The 18,794-nt window shown below is 34.8% G+C and overlaps 1 protein-coding gene across 1 annotated transcript in view; it reads right to left on the reverse strand.

Moving 5' to 3' along the window:
- Positions 1-13,118: 13,118 nt before the first annotated feature.
- The window catches only part of LOC148655015 (copine-8), a 169,682-nt gene continuing 164,006 nt past the window's right edge, over positions 13,119-18,794 (reverse strand). The window contains exon 20 of the mRNA XM_088645067.1: positions 13,119-15,691. Coding sequence (XP_088501193.1) covers positions 15,503-15,691 — 189 coding nt within the window. The 3' untranslated portion in view covers positions 13,119-15,502. The remainder of the gene's footprint in view (positions 15,692-18,794) is intronic.

The raw sequence follows: 18,794 nt of genomic DNA on the forward strand, positions 1-18,794 counted from the left end.
GAATCAAATTCTACTCTGTAGCAATAAATTAAACTGTATAGCAATTAAATTAATGTGTTTAATTCTGGGCTGAATTGATGAAAATAGGAGCTACTGTAGGAGTGAAAATGAATTAAGCAATTTTCAGGAGCAAGCTTGAAAAAGCTTTCGTTGTCCAAGAAAATCACCAGTTTTCAATTCAATTTGTGCAGTGGTTCATAGAAAGATTTTGAAGGGTTTTGAAGGGATTTTTAATATAGGCCATACTGCTGTCATGGTTGACATGGGACTCAATATTTATCCCAATATCTGTCTGTTCCCAATTATTGCACTGCGCCCTAAGCCCTTCCTCCAAGTCTGCAAGTGTGGAGTTGAAGGGAGTGAGTATTCTAGGGTGCACCCTTATAAAAAGCGTAATGGGACACCTTCCTGTGATGTCAGGTCACGCTGGTTACACAGCTCACAGTAAAAATGCTGTCTGTTGATGATGCTTCTTTCCCAGTGGCTAATTGCATGTCAGCAGATATTTTTTAAAAGAATTTTAATTCTCCACTCTCAGTTTAATGAAATTGAATTTCATCTCGTCTATCCCTGCACAAAAGTAGTGATACGTCGTGTTCATTTATGTTGAGAAGGCTCAACTCAATACAGGTGAAGTAAATTAAGGAAAACTTGACAATACCACTCTCTGTTTATTCAAAGCTTTGTACTATTAAATACATTTCATATCATCTGTCCTGGTACAAAAATAACAGTACAAGGAACATAATGCGTTCATTCATGTTCACTCAAAGTAAACTTAATAAGGTAAACTTGGCAAAACTTACCTCAAAGCTCTGTACTATTAAATACGTGCACTAAAAAATATTCTATGTACAAAATACACCACAGGTAATCAAATATTCATCGATCAAAATTATGTGACGAAATAATAGCTCCATGTCAAAACTTTCTACCTAGAATATGTACAGTATGAATCTAAAGTAGCCTAATGAAATGTTGTTTTCACATAAAATATTATGAGTTTTTTAAACGGTAAAAAAGTAAAAATTTTAAGGCCCACTGGGGGGCGCTTGTGATCACCCTTGTGAAACACAAATGTGGGTATTGGGACACAGCCTCTGTCTCACCATACTTGTCTACTTTGGATTTACTAGGCTCCCTGGTCTCTGAAGACAAGAAAATAGTTTCAAATATAAAAAAGGTCTTTACAATCTCAACAGTTATTCACTTCTTGGTAGTCTAATTAATCACTTAACCATATTCAGGTCATGCCCAGACCAACAGTAGCTTGTGGCCCACAGCTGCCACAGGCGACTGCAACAATCCCATTAGGAATCACATTTTTCCTGGTCCTCCAATTCAAATACATATAGGCCACCTTCCCCCTACCAAGCCAGCACACAATCATCTAATTCATTAATACAGATTTCCTATTTAATTCCTGAAATGCCTCAGGAAAGGTGCTCTGTTATAGAGATAACTGTGCCAACACAGCGCTCTGTTCCACTATGTTATGGTAGGTGTGCAAATGAGTGAACATGAACCCACAATATACCCCAGACCCTGAGACCAGAGATCCAAGATGTGAGACCCCAATCTTGCCTGCTTCCTCTTTGTTCAGCACTATTCCTGTAGAGTCTTCCTCAGGCTGTTTCTGGCTGCCCCATCTCCTGTTCATCTCCTGCTCAGCCATTATAGCTTCTCGTCAGCAAGTTGACCAGCCTCCGGAAAATACCAAGCCCCTGCTATTGGACTCCATGACAGCCTGTGAGATGCATTTTTCGGCATCAGCAAGCCATATCATAGCAATTTGGATATTATTATATTTCATAAACTAAACAAATTTCATAGTAATTTTGTACAACTGTAAAACAAAAGGCATTTGTCCAGATGCTCAGACAATTTAATCTAAAATTATCTTCTCTAATCACATTACAACAGTGTATTGCAAATGGAAATTTTTGTGTATCTAATGTTCAGATACAATGCCTATAGAAAGACTACATACCCTTTCCAAAGTAACTCATTTTGTGGAACAAAAACCTAAAATCAAGACACAGTAGATCAGAATTTATTTCACCCTTATTTAAACATTGTAACCAACAACCTCTAAGTAAACAACAAATTCTCAGTCTGAAAAGTAATTAGAAATAAAAACCTAGAAAAATGGGTTGTATAAGTGTACATAACCTTGTGTAAGTAAGTGGGGGAAGCACCATTTGCTTGAACTACAGCCATTATACTGTTTGAACAGGTATGTACCAGTGTGCTAAAGGCTAACCTCTTTTTAGCAATGTTTGCCCATTCCTCATTACAGAACTCCTCATTGTATTGCTTTTTATTAAAAAAGTAAGAAATTTATAAAAGTATACCTCATTACTTAATTTAGTTGTTGTCTTTTTAGTAGAAGTATGTGTTTAGAATGTTAGGCCTCTGAAACCTCATGTTTGTCATTCTAATAAATATTTATTTAACTAAGTGTGCCTCGATTATTACTCTTTTCACAAAAGCTGTGCCAGAGAACAAATAATTCACATGCCTCCAATTATACCAACTGCTCGGGTATATTCTGGAGAAATTGAAATATTCTAGAGAAACTTTTCAAGCAGCAAAGAACAGAAGAGACGGAGCAATATTCAAAGATAAAATGTATTAGCAGAATGAAATAACAGAATGGAAATGTTAGCAGCATCAGTAATACTGACATGACTGTCATACATCTGTGAAGATCAGAGAAAAGCAAAAATAAGAAAATCAAGCCCTTTTTTCTTCACAAGCTTCAGTAAACTTAAAGCATTTTTCGAATAAATATAGAATTAATTAAATAAATTCACACCTTACCTCTTCCCCCTCCTCTGAGGGGATAGAACCCATTCTACCCTACCTGGGCTGCAATTAGAAAATTAATTAACTTCATTATCATTATCTAAAAGTGTTGTGTTTACCATGTAAATGTTAAGAACTGTAAGATATTAAGCTAGCATTTGAAATAACTGCTTTTGGTCACCTGAGGTATTCTTTAAATTTCATTTGGCTTTGTCCAGCTGTGTAACATACTGAACAGTAGTTGAGGTCATGCTGTCCTGCAGTTGAACTGTAGGGTTTGAGGTGGCTGTGTGGAAGGGTTCTTTCTCAGTTTGGTTAAACTCTGTACATGTTAAGTAGGGGGAAACAAACACCTGTGGTGTGGAATGGTTGCAAAGAGACTGATGTTTCAAAGCAACTGGAAAATGGAGAATAAGCTGTATCAAAAATACTATTTTATTATCTACAATGTATGGTTATCTTTATGTTTAACATATATACTCAAGAGCTCCTCTGTCCTAAGCACAACATTTTTGGTATCTTAGAAGGATATTCTGAGGTATAAATGTTTATAATGAAAGTTTGGGTGGGATGACAACTGTCAAGTTCAAAACGGCCTCAGCAATCGGTAATTCTTAATCAATCTAAATGTCATTTCCTCAGGTAAAGCATTATAAATACTATGCATAATCCCCTTCTCTCCCTCCCATACATCTTTTACATTCCACCTCCATCTTTGCAGTTACCGTCACTCCTAACTTCACATGGGGTTTCTTACCTCCTCATCCTATGGACAGGAGGTTATCTCTCAGCCAAGCAAGTTAAGCCAAATTTATTGTCACTTAAACATTCAATACCCTTATTCTTGGGTGAGGGATAAGAGAATTGAATGTGAAAAAAAAAGTGCTTGGAAAGGCTTATGTTCAGTGCATGATAGGAGAAAATACATTTATATTCCTATTTTTTCTTGCTCTCTGGAAAGACCTGCTATAAGATTAAACTCATTTCAAAACTTCACTGAGCTGCACTGTGATTTCCTGCAGCCCTGCACCTGCCAATAATAATTGGCATGTGATGATCAGCTCCACTGCATAGTCTGACCCCTGTACTAGCATAGCGGGCATGAAGACGGTGAGCTTTCTCCTCTGTCTTTCCTACTCCTACCTTACAGCATACATGTACTGTAGGTGGCACTGACCAGAGTAAGTGCTCAACAGCTTTCGTGAGTCACTTTTCCATGACAGGCACCCCAGGGATCATGACTCTCCAGTCTTCATGGGGGTTTAGCCAATCATACATTGCTGTTTGGGGAACTCAATCTTCACAGTCTATGGTCATAGACAAAAGCATTTGGGAAAGTAAAAGAATGAGAAAACCCTAACATTTCTTTAAATTCCAATCATACTATTGAAAGATATAAATTAAAGTCTGAATTTCAGCTTCGTTATTAAAAACCATGATACTTATATTTCATGCTTTTGATAAATAAATTTCATGCTTTGATACTTTGAAGTATTTGAACACCCTTCTTTAGTATTTTGTATGCCAAACGTTTGCATCCTTTCCAGTATATAGTTTTGGTATTTCCAAAACAGCCTCAGACATCTTTCTGCAGATGGTTGTGCCCATTCTTCAGCACATTATGCTGACAGTTTCCATAAATGACTCCAGTTTCCTTTCTGCATCCTTCATGTCAATCAACAACATTTCAATACATTTCCATTGCAGAATGTTAAGGGTGATTATCCTTCTGGAACATCAATCCAATATGTCTTATAGCATAGCACATGAGACTACATTTCTCTGATATGTGGCAGCTTTCGTTGAACCTTCTACAATACAAAGATTACAATGAAAATCCACTAACTGACAGTGACTTTTCACTTGCAGCAAATATCCTGCTTTTGTCTAATAGAAACTTACCATGAGAGTTGGAAGTTGGATCTGATTTAATCCTGATCTTAAGTACACATTTAGACAATTGTGGTGATTATAAGACTGAATATCCTAATTTTCTTTTAGATTACTTTCGTATTTTATCATTTCTTGTTTTTTTGAAAGAGGAAAAAGTTTTTTTTTTTAGAAATTGAACCTATAGTCACTTGGAAAGATATATAATTAAAATAACATAGCTGTGGCAATTTATAGTAAACGGTAAATATACAGATATCAGATTTGACATTACGACAGAAAATGTGTGGGAGTGTGCGTGGGTCGTGTGACAGATGTACTGAGCCCGTGAGACTTTAAGTGAGTAAAATCAAAGTGAAATGATGTTGTCTTTAACAAACATGCACATTGCGAGATACAAATGGGAGATGTACCCCGGAATGTGTGTGAGATGACCCTGAGTCCATCATCACTTGTGTTGTGTACTGTAAATATGCTGTTTCCTCAGCTGATTTGGCACTGGCGGCTATTTGTGATAATGAATGTACACAACAAAACTTTTGCCCTCTGTTAAAAACTTACAAATTGAGCAGAAACAATGTAATATTGATTTAAAAAAGGAAAATTAATATTTTCACACAACTATAATTTTGGAAAATCACACACTATTTATTCTGAAAGTCTTTTGTTCTATAAACTTTTCCCTCTATTTAAATCGACGGATTACCTATTTCTCAATGAAGATTCTATTGTATACTTGGTGCTAGCGTAATCATATCCTTTGATTGCTTGTTTATGTACAGTATGAGTCTGCTGAAAAACATAATGGAAGCATTACATATGACTTTAATTTACAAGTACAATAGCTATAAAATTAGCTATAAAAATGAGTATCCGTGGAGTGCTTTTGAGAGGACAAGCGGTTGGATACACGGCAATTTCTATGTTATTACATCAGTGTCCTGCAGGTCCCGGAGATCTGGCTTTTCATTACAACACACTTGCCTCTGTGTCACACATATTGATTTTTATTCAGCTAACAGTCTTAGAGTTAAAATCCCCACACTTCACAGGATGAAAATTAAATTATTTTGATCGCAGAAAGTCAGTGTGTTTCCCATTCAATTTTTTTGATACAATATTTCACTTACTCTTTCACTACCTAAAGGCAGCATCTAAAAAATTCTCAAAATAATTTATGAACTGCTGGCAGAGGAATGGAAGGGAATGATACTTCACCTGGTACCTAGCTGTTGATGAAACTGTATTGTTGGTGGTTGAAACAGACAAACTCTTACTTTATTATAAATGTAATCTATTTAAATAAGATTCTTTAAATTCTGTTTTGTAATTTTTAACCTGTGAAAGTCACCCTGGATAGGGGTTCTTGTAAACAAATAAATAACCTTTACAGCACACAAAGGTAGTGGAGGTGAGTATTTGACTAGTTTTAAAACATCCTTGCTCTTTGTTCCTTTATTAGGGCATATTAAATTACAGATTCATGCTTGTCAAGAAATAACACCTAAGCAATGAAGATTCTCACTAAAGGAAATTTTCAGACAGTATTTCTACCAGTATTAAAAACCATTTCAACAGAACAGACAAATGTACTGCAGGGTTCTAATGAATAAATTATGCAGAACACATCATACAATGTTGTGACAGCATGTGGAAACACCTTGCAGCTGTGGACTAATATTACCTTCCAGTCCAGTTAACACAGCTTTATTTTTCATAGGTTAACATCTTTTCTCCTTTTCATAGTTTGCAATGTAATTTATTCTGTCAACTCCTTCCAAAAATAGAAAAACATCAGCATGCGTGGAGGACCTCCTTAACTACAGGAGCAATGATCAATGACATTTGTAGGCTGGATATTGATTAAAATGGCAGTGATATGTCACCCTTGCTAAGTTATTGTGGTAGTCTCTTGTGGAGCTGGTAAAAAGATTCTCTCTTGATCATTCTGTGAAAAGGTGCCGTAGAGATCCTGCTTGTCACCTTTAATTACCTAAAACACTTTGGTAGAAGATTTTGACATGCAATTAAGCCTTTTATCTTGACAAAATGTCAGCAGTGAAGTTTATTCAATTGGTAGCCATCTAGGGCTGCCGTGTGCTTAAGGAACAATATTTTATTCCCACGGTATTTTCCAGCTTTACCATCGATGCAATTTTCTTTATCTTTTGAGTACATTGCACGGTGAAAAGAAGAAAAGGTTAAATATTAAAGAAAAACAGTAGCTTATCTGTGTGCATCTTAATGTGTGTTTTAGGTTCTCTTTGTATTACTGGGCACTACACAAGCCTGTAAAGTTGAATATACAGTGTCCATGACAACATTCCATACCTACTGTATTAACATCAGTGTTTGCAGCAAAATGAGAGCTCCTGTGGCTATTTTTAGTAAGAGCATTTGGTTTGGTTTGCAATACGCATATAGAAATGCAATACATATGCACAATAAATAACAATATTTTACACTTAGCCATATAAATAAAACCAATTGTTACAGTCCTTTGCCTTTTTACCACAATTAATGCAGTTATTTTGGAAGGATGCATTATATTACAGGTGCTGTACAAATTGCTGAAGCAATACTCCGCCTGCAATAAGGCAGTCGCCAAGAAGAAAGTACCTGTAACCAAGCAATTACAGGTAACCAAGCAATTTCTTCTTGTTGAACTGTAAACTGATATAATCTAAGGAAGGGAATTGCTTGATCTTCTAAACCAATCTTGTGCTAAATAAAAGAAAGTGGTGGATTATTACAGGAAGTTCTCTCAAGTGCAATTGAGCCTTTGCAACATTTCTCACACCTTTCTCACGCCAATACCAGATCCTGCGACCACATCTAAACTTGTTTTAGTTTCTATTTTTTATTTTCTTTATTTTAAATAATAAAAATACTTTGGCCAAACAATTAAATATTACAATCTGATATATGATACAACTTCTTGTTATTATTCATTTGAACTCCACGGATGAATAACCTTGAATACATTTTTTACAAAACAACAATGCTACCCTTTGAAGCTTTATTGTTTGGAATCCTACTGGAGAAAGAAAATGATCAGAATAAAAGGTAAATATATATATACACACTTATATATTAGCTATCTATATATTTTAGAAATATGTATATATTTGTCCATTAGTAGTATTCGTAGCAGTGTTGGCAAAGAGTTATTTCACTTGTAAATAACCTTCACTTTCCCGGAACACGGAACATGCTACTTGAGAGCTAAAACAATAATGGACTCTACCAGTTTGTAGCCTTTAACCTATGGTACTGTTGACTTTAAACATCTATTTCCTCAACAGATTCCTCTTACTCTCTACCCATGTGTAAAAGAAAGCTGAAGACCCCAAATTACTGTGATAATACATTTGAATTTAATTGATCAAATACCATGAAAAACATTAAAGCTTGAGAAAACCCTGACACAAAACCAACTTGTCTTACCTGTACACTTTCAATTGCAATTATACTCCAAAACAAAACATTGATAAAAACAACTGACACAAAAAAGTGCACCTTGATTGATTAAAATCTTAAAGGTCTTTTCTACTTTAATGATATTCTTTTTTTCTAGGAATTGGTATTTTTAATTATTTTTGCTTTTAACTTTTCTACGAGTCAACTTTCATCTATTTAAATCTGTCTGTTGTCATGACTAGTCCACCTTAGTAGTACCAGTATTAGTAAGTTATGCTTATGTTAGTTGAAAATATGATTAGAATAATAAAAGGCAAGTAAATAGAATAGCTTTGTAACATGATTTCATCTATACAATTTAATACATATCAGTGCCCTTTTAGTTTACTGTTTCTACCAAGAAATTCACTGACGCACTGAATAATGATGTTCCAAAATTGTTTTACAAGGACCAATTAATTTAATCTTTCTGTTGTTTGGTATTGGTAAGAGTCATCAAGGTGCATATTTGAAGTGTTTGCTGTTCTGGCCCTTTTAAATGATTGTAATTCTACAAAAAATTAAAACAAATGTGCTTTAATTACAATGGTTTATCTATCCTAAGGCAAATGGGGATATGTTTATGAACTTTAGTATTAAAAAAACGCAGTAAAAAACACAAACTTTTCTATTTTACAGAAGAAATGCACCCCTTATTCGAGAAATTACTATGTGTACTTTAAAAAAAATGATACATATATCATGGGAATTATTTCTAATCATGAAACCAAATTCTGCTGCCAAATGATCATGTAAACAAGTGCCAACATGCTATGCTGTTAGTGTCAATCACTGTACTGTGTGTTGTCAGCTACTGTCACTGTTTCGGGATCAAACCATGGATTAATAACAGGTGCATCCTCCATTACTAGCCATGATGGCTGCATGCTGTCAACTCATGGAGACAGATACGCTCTTAATAAAGACATAATTTGAGCTGTTGAACCTGTTCAATATTGCTTGAGTCTATCCTGTATCCTGGACTCAACAGCCAGACACAATTTTGTATTACAAATGTTCAGTAGGATATGGATCTAGGAGAAGGGCATACCTATCCCTTATTTTATTGTTTTTTTTTTTGTCAAGACTGCTTGGATCAGCCTTGCACTGTGCACTGTGGCATTATAATGCTAGAAATTAAGACAATGTTTTGGTAAACAAAAAAAGCAATAACACTATTACTGAAATTCATCAATATTGTGTTTAACTTCTTCCAGATGCACATCAGATATCTTTTAAATAGACACCTTTAGAAACACAGGGCTTTGCACTAGCTTCACTTTAATAGTTAACATGACATATTTTTAAATTTATTTCTTAAAATTTATTTTTTCAGAACTGGTTCAAAATTCAAATTGTTTTTAACAGCTCTAAGTGATCCAAAATCAACTAAAATTATTATTTTCAGCAAAGAGAGCTAACAGAGAAAATACACTTTGTTAGTGATATTTTACTTTACAGTACTTTGTAAATTCTGCTTCATTTAAATAATTAAAAAGAATGTATTCTGTGCATATGCAGCATGGATAGGCGCTTTTCATTTTTTCCCAGCATTTTAGCTTCTCATATCTATTAAAAGTGCTCTGGCAACAATACAGATTAGGAGTATAAATTCTAAGTTAATGAGATGATGCAAGCCCAGAACTGACATGCCTAAATGGATTTTGTTAAATGCAAATAAGAAAACAACAATTCCCTCCAAAACACATTGAATTAAGTGAAATATATAAAAAATAACTTTTATTTATAAAGCACATTTCTAAATCCAAGGATGCTGATTAAACAAAACAGATGCTGGTGAGATATATATAAAAAAGATGTCCAAATCTATATCTGATATATTGGCAGTACAATCCATAAATATACTAAGCAACAAAGAATCCTATCACTTATAACTGTAAGAAATTCGGAAAACTATGATTATAAAAATGACAATCTTTTGTAGCAGGTACACTGTCATTTTATTGAGCAGACATGACAACTCATTATGCTGATTGATGTAAGAACATACTGTAAAAGAGTTGCTTTCTCTTAGACCTGTATGTATTTAAAGCAACAGGATGGTGGCTTAGGGGCACTCTAAAGAAAACAGTATAAAGTTACAATCAGGCATATGCCTCTTCACAGGTCTCTGAGCCCTAGATACAATATATCATCCCAGTTCATCTTACAAATGTTCAATGGGGCTCAATTCTAGTAAGGAGGTCATGTACAGCACAGTACTGCTGCATTTTCATCTTGCAAGACATCCACTATTACATGAGCAGCACAAGAGCATCCATTGCCTTGCTGTAATGTTAAGTGTTAATGTTAATGTTAAGGATAAGTCTGAAGGAACAGCAGCAATTGAGGTCCCAGAAGTGCGTCCTGTACATGTGATGTTCTTTGGCAGCCAGACATTATTGCCGTTACTCTTTGATCACCATTTATTGATCTCCCCATCGACTGGTCTGTTCCACACAACAATCTTGTTCTACAGTCCCATGGCACACTTGCTGACATCGATCAAGATGATCTATACAAAACGTATGACTCAAGGCTGGAAGCACTTGGGTCCCCTGCTGGCAAGGCCACCTGAGGTGACCAAATCCAGTATCCAAATATCAATGGCACAAAGGTATTACTCCCTTTTATATGTGGCACATAGGCCCTTGTGTTTTGCTTTCCTCATTTTTACTAGGCTTGACATTCAACAGGTCAAATCACCTCATTACACGAGCCTAATCAACTCCATCATTAATGAAGTGATTTAGTACTTATGCAGCAAAGGTACTCGAGTGTACTGTATAATCATCAATCATGAATGATCAAATAATCAAAAACCAAAATCCAATTTAATCCAATTTAAATTTTAAAATTATTTTATCTAAATTCAATCTACTTTATTTTCCTAATAAATATACATGCTCACAGGTTATGCTTCCTTTCATTCTTAGTTTATCTTTATTTCAACATTAACCCGAATTTAAAAAATGTGGTTCCTTTTTTGGAAAACAGAAATACTCAGCCTATATCGTGTCCAGGAAAAAAAAATCACTGTGTAATGAACCAGGTCAGATAATCAGAACAGATGCATGAAGGTGCTCCTGAGAAATAAATAGCAACTTCTGTTTAAGGTTTGTATTTGTGAGGCATAGAAATAGTGGATTGAGGAGTGATGTGGTTAGATGTCAAAATAAAGAATGCTAAATGAACATTTTTAGTAATGTTTACTACATGCAGAAAGCCTAATTACAAATATAATATGGTACTTTAGTGTGAGTGCTTACAGCTGGATTAATTATGACATTTTTTCAGTACAGCTCTCAAATCAGTTATGCTTTGCGGATGGGATTTTTTGTCTAGGGTAGAAAGATAAGAAGAGGAGCTGTGAAAGAAAAAGGTTGCACTGTGGAAAAAAGTTAGTATTCTGCCCTGGAGTATCATTATTACAAGATTGGAGGAACATTCATAAACCATTCTTTCTGAGACCGTTTTCTTTCAAAAATGCTTGGGTTTAAACAAACACAACCTGCATTAGTTATAGATATTAGTACTTTAGCACACAAATATGCCCATACTCAAGCCAGGGCCGAATTCACAGAAGCCAACTAACCAATTAGCATGTCTTTAGACTGTGGAAGGAAGCCAGAGAACTCAGAGAAAACCCACAGAGATACAGGAAGAACACACACTCCACATAGATAGCACCTGAGGAATTGAATTAAGGAACCCAGTGCTTCAATGATGCAATGCTAACCACTGTGCCTTAGATAATATGAAAGAAAAATATACAAGTCATGTTTGCATAAGTATGTGACAAACCTAAATTAAATGCACAAAATTACCTTAACAAGCCTGATAAACGCTTGTATTGTCTGGTTTGTGTTTCACTGTAGATTCTGACGAGGTCTTCTTGGTTTACTTGGTCGATACCCACTAGGATTTCGTAATATGTTGAATATAGTTGTACTGAAACACAGTCAATGAGGTCTTACTAGTATGTTGAAATTTATTTTCTTTAGATTTTACTCCTAATATATAATTTAATTATATTTGCCTTTGTTTCTACCTATTGTCCTGGAGATTAAAATGTTTAAAATGTAGCAGAAACACAGACACAAATGTCTTCTTCAAAGGTAGCTTCTTTAAGTTGATTTCCAACTTAAACTTATAGTGATAGTTGGTAGCTATATAAAACACTCTGTCCTTGTCTACATTTTTAGGTTATTTTCCAGGTGTTTACCCAGCATTGAATCTTTATCTAAAGCTTTTTAACTTCCTTAGCTGCTTTTATAGTTGTGGCGAGGGCCAAACACTAGGTCACAAATTGTGGCCCTAAGTCATTATGTCACCTGGTTTTATGTGCACATTTGGGTGGTCTGTCACTATGTCATTATTTTATGTGCACATTTGGGTGGCCCTAAGTCATTATGTCACCTGGTTTTATGTGCACATTTGGGTGGTCTGTCACTATGTTGGCATGTAGCAGCCCTCTGGGCTCCTATGACACTGGAGGCTATGGCACTGGTGGTCCCTTTGCAGAGATGGTTGCTCAGTTCCAAAAATCAGGTCATCTCAGAGAGGCATTTGTTAGCAAAGTCTCTTCAGTTCCTCTTCTTTCCTGTGGATCACTTTTCAGTCTTCAGAAAACCACCAGAATAGCTGGAACAGATGAATTCTTGTTAAAGACTTAATTTCTCTACATTATCTAAAAAAAAACAATTATCCATTCCATCCATTGGGACAACCTGTCACACTTAACTGGGCTCACCCATTAATATACAGCCCATACAGAACACAGGGAGAACATACAAACTCTATGCAGTTAACACCCCAAGTCGGGAATTGAACCAGGGAACCCTGCACTGCAAGGCAGGCAATGCTAACCATTGTATCACAATGCCAATCTTAAAATTAAAATGAGGAACTCAATTAACTTAGTATAAACATATTCACAGAAATAATCCCAGGACTCTAGATTTGTGTTTAATAAGAATTTTAATTTAAAAATTGATATTGTTACAGAAATATTTTTTATCACTGAATCCTTTGACTTGAACCAGGCAATCAGTGCTTTTTAAAATTACATCCTGTCATGCTTTGAAAAGTAAATTCTCTGATAAACCACTTTTTTCAAAATCACAATATATTAGTTTTTCTCATACATGAAGTTGTGCAAAAGAACATTACAAAGCATTGAGCACTGACACAAAAGATAAAACAATTTAAACATCTGAAAGCATTACACAATTCCAAGTATTCAGTGAGAATTTAAGGCCATTTTGTACTAAATTTATTTTTTTGTAATTCAACACACTATCCACAAAACTGGTGCATTTCTTGTAAAACTGTACATGCAAACATAGTGCGCGCTATAAGATAGGACAAGCATTCTATAGAGTATTTGGATATCCCAGTAAACAAAGTTCATGTGCACAAAGTCACATGACTGTGCATTAACATTTTCTGGCACATTCACCTGATTGGTTCACACATGCACACATCATGGCAATGTGACACTAAGGTGACACCAACAAAGTAATAATATTCTAAAACCAATATCCCTTTCTAAGGAGTGTGCTAGCCTTCAAGATATTTACTATTAGTCTTTTATTTCTTTACGAAAGTGCTCTCCTAGAAACATAGTCATCTACAGTTGTGTGTTTTCTGATGTTAAAGACTGTGTCTTGAATTAAGACTCAAATGGAGAATAAGAACTCAAATAAGGTCATTATAACTTAATAATACTAAAGTACACTATTGGCACAAGTCTAAAAAAAAAAGATTTATATTTTTTCAACCTCAGGTTTCACTGGATGTCAATTACTTTTTTGACATTACAATTGTCTTGGTCCACATCTGATTATGTGTCATCTAACCAATATATTATCATGCTGTTTTGGCACAAAATGACTGGACAAGAAGCATTCACAAGGGTATAGCTTTACAATGCTACATGCCACAGTGAGGACATTTTTGATTACTAAGATATTTGGTTATTTTTTCATTCCTTTTTTAGTTTTTTTTTGTGTAGTTTCACAAAATGGTACATATCTAAATGCAGCTGCCTTTTGGTAAAGCTATTCTGAAGAGATATTTTTGGTCTAGCTAAGAGAACCCCAATTTACCAATACTTTACCCCATAGTGATACACCAAAGCTTTACATCATAATTTGAAGGCGCATGAAGAGACTTCAAATTTTAACAAACCTTACATTTAATGTGCCTCAAGCTGAGTTTTCTAGATCATTTTAAGAAACAACATTCCCACTCCTAATAACATACCACATTGTTTAAAATCAAATGCTAAATTAACTAAAACTAAAATCAGTCAGCAAAATTATTTTGCCAACACCAGCAAAGCAGGGTTATATTCATTGTATTCTGAAAAACAGTTGTATTTAAAGAATGCCTGAAGTCTGTTTTTAGTAGCTGTTTTTCGTAAAACCTTAAAATAGCAAAAACATTATTGAATGATAATTTGCACTCTTGAAATTAAATCATACATTTGAATCATAAAAAGATGAGACAACATTTCATAAATAGTGTCCATGGTGTCAAATGATACTGGAAGCAAGTAGTTTAAATTTGTTACCTGAAATACAATAAAGAAATATAAGGCTTGTTGAATAAGTGCTGACTTACATAAATATCCCATGTAAAGTAGACACCTTCTTAACAAGGCAATTTCATAATACAGTGTTAGCATTAATATTTTAAGTTATACATCATAAGTCTGAATAAAGGTGGTTATGCATGCAGGACACACTGCAATGTCTTTTTAAATTTAACACTCTAAAGAAGGGATATGGTTTTATGTTTTGTATCACGTTCACCTGCAAGGTAGCACAGAAGAATAATTATTCCAAAGTATATATTTAAAGAATTATTATAAAAGTATTCAACTGTAAAAATCATTAACATGTAAACATTAAGAAAGAGAGGAAATGCATTCCCATATTTATTTACAACAGTCAAGGGATTAAGAATCCAGGTAAAATAAGATGATCAGATGCTTTTCTTCCTTAACATCTTAAAAGCCTTTCCCTTTTAACTCATCATAGCTTTTGTTTTTTTAGCTATGAATCGGCTTCAAAACCCACTGTTGTTTTTCCAAGGCATTCATGAAGACCCTCAGAGATCTTTATGCCAACTGACCTTATTAATCCACAGTTGCTTTTGTTGTAGTCCTTAAAGAAGAATGCTTGAATGGGAGTAAACATGCCTTCGAAGACTTCCCAGATCAAGTGTCCCCTTGTTTCCAGTTTACATAGTGCAAGCAGATAGAGGAGATGCCTGGGCAACTCTGAATGATTCTGAGTATTGGAGGGCAAGTGGTTGAGGGTGATTCCAGGTGCTGATGTCAGATCTGGGTCTGCAGGGGATGTCCAGGGGGTGTGTAGGGAGGGGGAGCAGGAGACGGTTTGATCCCTCTAGCTTTCATGTAAGACAAGAACTGGTCAGGAATCTCAGCTAGTACATCCTTTGCCAGTCGCGCCATGCTCAGAATGTGGTTTCCTGTCCTGTCTATATAATCTCGGAATGGGACAAACTAGAAAACAAAAGAAGAGTATCCCAGTTATACCCTACCTTTAAAGAAAAAGTATTACTCTTATGTTATCTGACGTACATACAAAAGAGACAAGTTTTTCACATCCAAGTCACAGCCAGTGGTAGCATCACTCAAACAAAACTCAGTATAGTCTAATTATGGCCCTCTGGGCAATTGTAGAATAGACTCAAACAATGATTTCAATAAGGTGTTAACCACTGTACTGCATATCTCCTCTAGAGAATTTTATACAATAGGAAAACTAGCAATTCACCTTACAAGCTTTACAAGAACAAATGAGACGCAACAAGCAGGTAACCAGTCCTGTCTGGCCAAGGTCAAGCTCTGAACAGATGACAGGTCCCTACAAAGTGTTGCCATCTGTAAAAACGGGTTGCACAATCTGGCTGCATGTGAATGGCTTTGCCATAAAAGCGTAAGCAGATGTCGATTTGTGCTGGTGATGGAAACATCTCCCTAGTGTGTGTGCCACACTGTGCACCTGCTGCCACTGTCATCTGCTGTCAATATCTGAGGAAATGTTCAGCAATTAAGTGCAGTTGTCCCTGGTGTTCTGTACTGCTGAAGCATACAAAGTCTATTCAATCTTATTAATTTGGACGTAGTCAGATAAAAAGCAGTTGTAATAGGCTGGGTATTCTACAAAATATACATATATTGGTATAGTTTTTTGCAGTTTCAGTATCAGACTGAATAAGTGAACAGCATTTTTTGGATGTGCATGGTTTCATTGACGCCGTCTACATCCGAGAAATATTTGTTTTCAGTAACTTGTTCAAAAGGGTCCTGCAATTAAAGCTCTATGATACCTAGTGATCTCTATAATATAAACTGGAAATCTAATGAAACATAGTGATTAAAATACAATAATTAAAAAAAAAACTAATCACAATTAGTTATTTAGCTGATATTTTTATGTAAGACTTAGAAAATCATATCTTCCAACTGAAAGCAGGAGGTATACACAAAGGTGAGCAGTGTACATTTGAATTACTATTATCTTTTTGGTTTTTCATTTTGTTTCTAAAGAAAACATTCTCCTTGTTCTGTTTATTCCATCAATTAGATTTAAATTTGTATTACATTTTGCACTATAAAATGTGTCACCCACAGAAACTATAATCCCTAGGTTTCACTTCATAGTCTAACAATTTAGTTAGCAATCAAGTCTTCAAGCTCTCCTAAATTGCTTATTTTGTTGTATGGCAAACACCTATACACTAACTTCAAAATACCACAAAGATTAAAATGTCCTCATTATGTGAAACACTCTACACAATTAACTTTACAGATAACCTATTTAAGGATACCAAAAATTATATCTAGCATTTTTAAAGCTAAGTATAAAATTGTATTGATAAAAATTGGTGGTAGTAACTAACTCTTAAATCTGGTCTGATATGACGGTAAGCACTGCAGTACAGGTCATAGGAATTAAGGTATAAACCACTTATAATCTATAACACATGAAGAGAACATTAATTCAGTGTCGATATCCTGGAAGACAGAGATCTGTACTAGTAATTAATTGCATGGTTATGAACTGAAAGCTATCATTAGTCATAACTACTTAATTAACTACTCAGGTAGGATTATAGAATATCATTTCAGTCACTACAACAAAATTAAATTAAAGAGATAACAAGAATTCTTCCAACTACTAGAAGTGATTTAAAAATGAAATCTTAAGTAATATGCTTGTTGCACAAAAACTCACAAATTAATCTTAATAATTAAAATAATTACTGATAATATGTTTTGTGTGTTTGATTATTGTAAATACTTTTTACCTACCTAAAACATCTTGTACATGAAATCCCTTAATTGAAAAGAAACCTGTAAAAACTAACTCCTATCTTTTAAAAGACAAAAACAAAGAGAGAGGCAGGCTCTAAAAAGGAATCTCAATATGTTAACCTTTTAAATCCAAATTATTCTAGACTGAATTTGTGGGGACTGGTGAGGCATGGCAAAAGCATAAGAGGTGTTATAAAAAGAATACTAATCAGGAACACAGGGACACTTTTCTTAGTCTTTGACAATCAAATAGACTCATTCATAAGCTGAATTAAAGTATTTATGATTCCACTTATACCAAATTTCATTCATACTGTGTAGTATGGACAGGCTTTTCATATGAAACACTGTTTTCTAATTTTAAGAGTATCAGTTACAAACTGAAATTAATATCACATGATTATGAAGGTAAATTATACTCCATGAGTTTCTGTGGTTTGCTAAGGTAATCAACACTGAAATTGTGGCCAAAGCCTATAGACTAACTACAAAATAGTATTTGTTTCACCAGTGTACCACTATGATTATAGTTGACAAGCTTTTCTTTAGGCAATATTGTTATTTGCAAGTCAGGTGTATCACCTTGCCACTTTCATTCAGTGGATTCAATGGTTGTGCTATGCAGAGCATAGCTATTTACATAAAGCTGACCAACTAGAAATAGAAGCTGTGCACTGAGGGCACAAGGAGTGAGCATGTGCTAGCTGCAGACTTGAAGGAATGGATGACAATTTTCAGCAACCAATGGACTAAAAGATATTACAGATTTGACACCCCAATGTGAAGACTACTGATCTCAGGTATTTTAAAACTTGTAGGAGATGAGAATTGGGAATAGAGAAGGAATGGAGTTTATAAACAAGAAAAAACAGAAGGATGCCAGATCTAAGGTTACAGTGCAGTAAGGTTCAGTGTCCTGGGCCCCTCAGTAGCAACACTGGTTCCACTGGGGTAAATGAGTTGCTTCAAAATCGCTTGCAGTATTCATACAAATATACAAATGTTAATAATTAGTCTTGATTTGAAAATATCAAAAGTAAAAGGCCTAAATATAATCTTCTGCATTTAATTTTCAACACCTACTGTACAGCTTTAGGAAAAACCTCAGTTTAATTCTCGTTCAAATAACACCACCTCCCCCAGCTCAACACCCCCTTGCATCCTGCTGTGTTTTAAGTTATGCAATGTACAGTATTGAGGCAAGTGGAACTGAACAGTAATTTTTCTGAAAGGAAAATTGTCGACATCATGGAAATATAATAAAAGAAATACCAGGCATGTAAGA

The sequence above is a fragment of the Lepisosteus platostomus genome, chromosome 9, assembly GCF_059453375.1.
Source record: "Lepisosteus platostomus isolate fLepPlt1 chromosome 9, fLepPlt1.hap1, whole genome shotgun sequence".
NCBI lineage: Eukaryota > Metazoa > Chordata > Actinopteri > Semionotiformes > Lepisosteidae > Lepisosteus > Lepisosteus platostomus.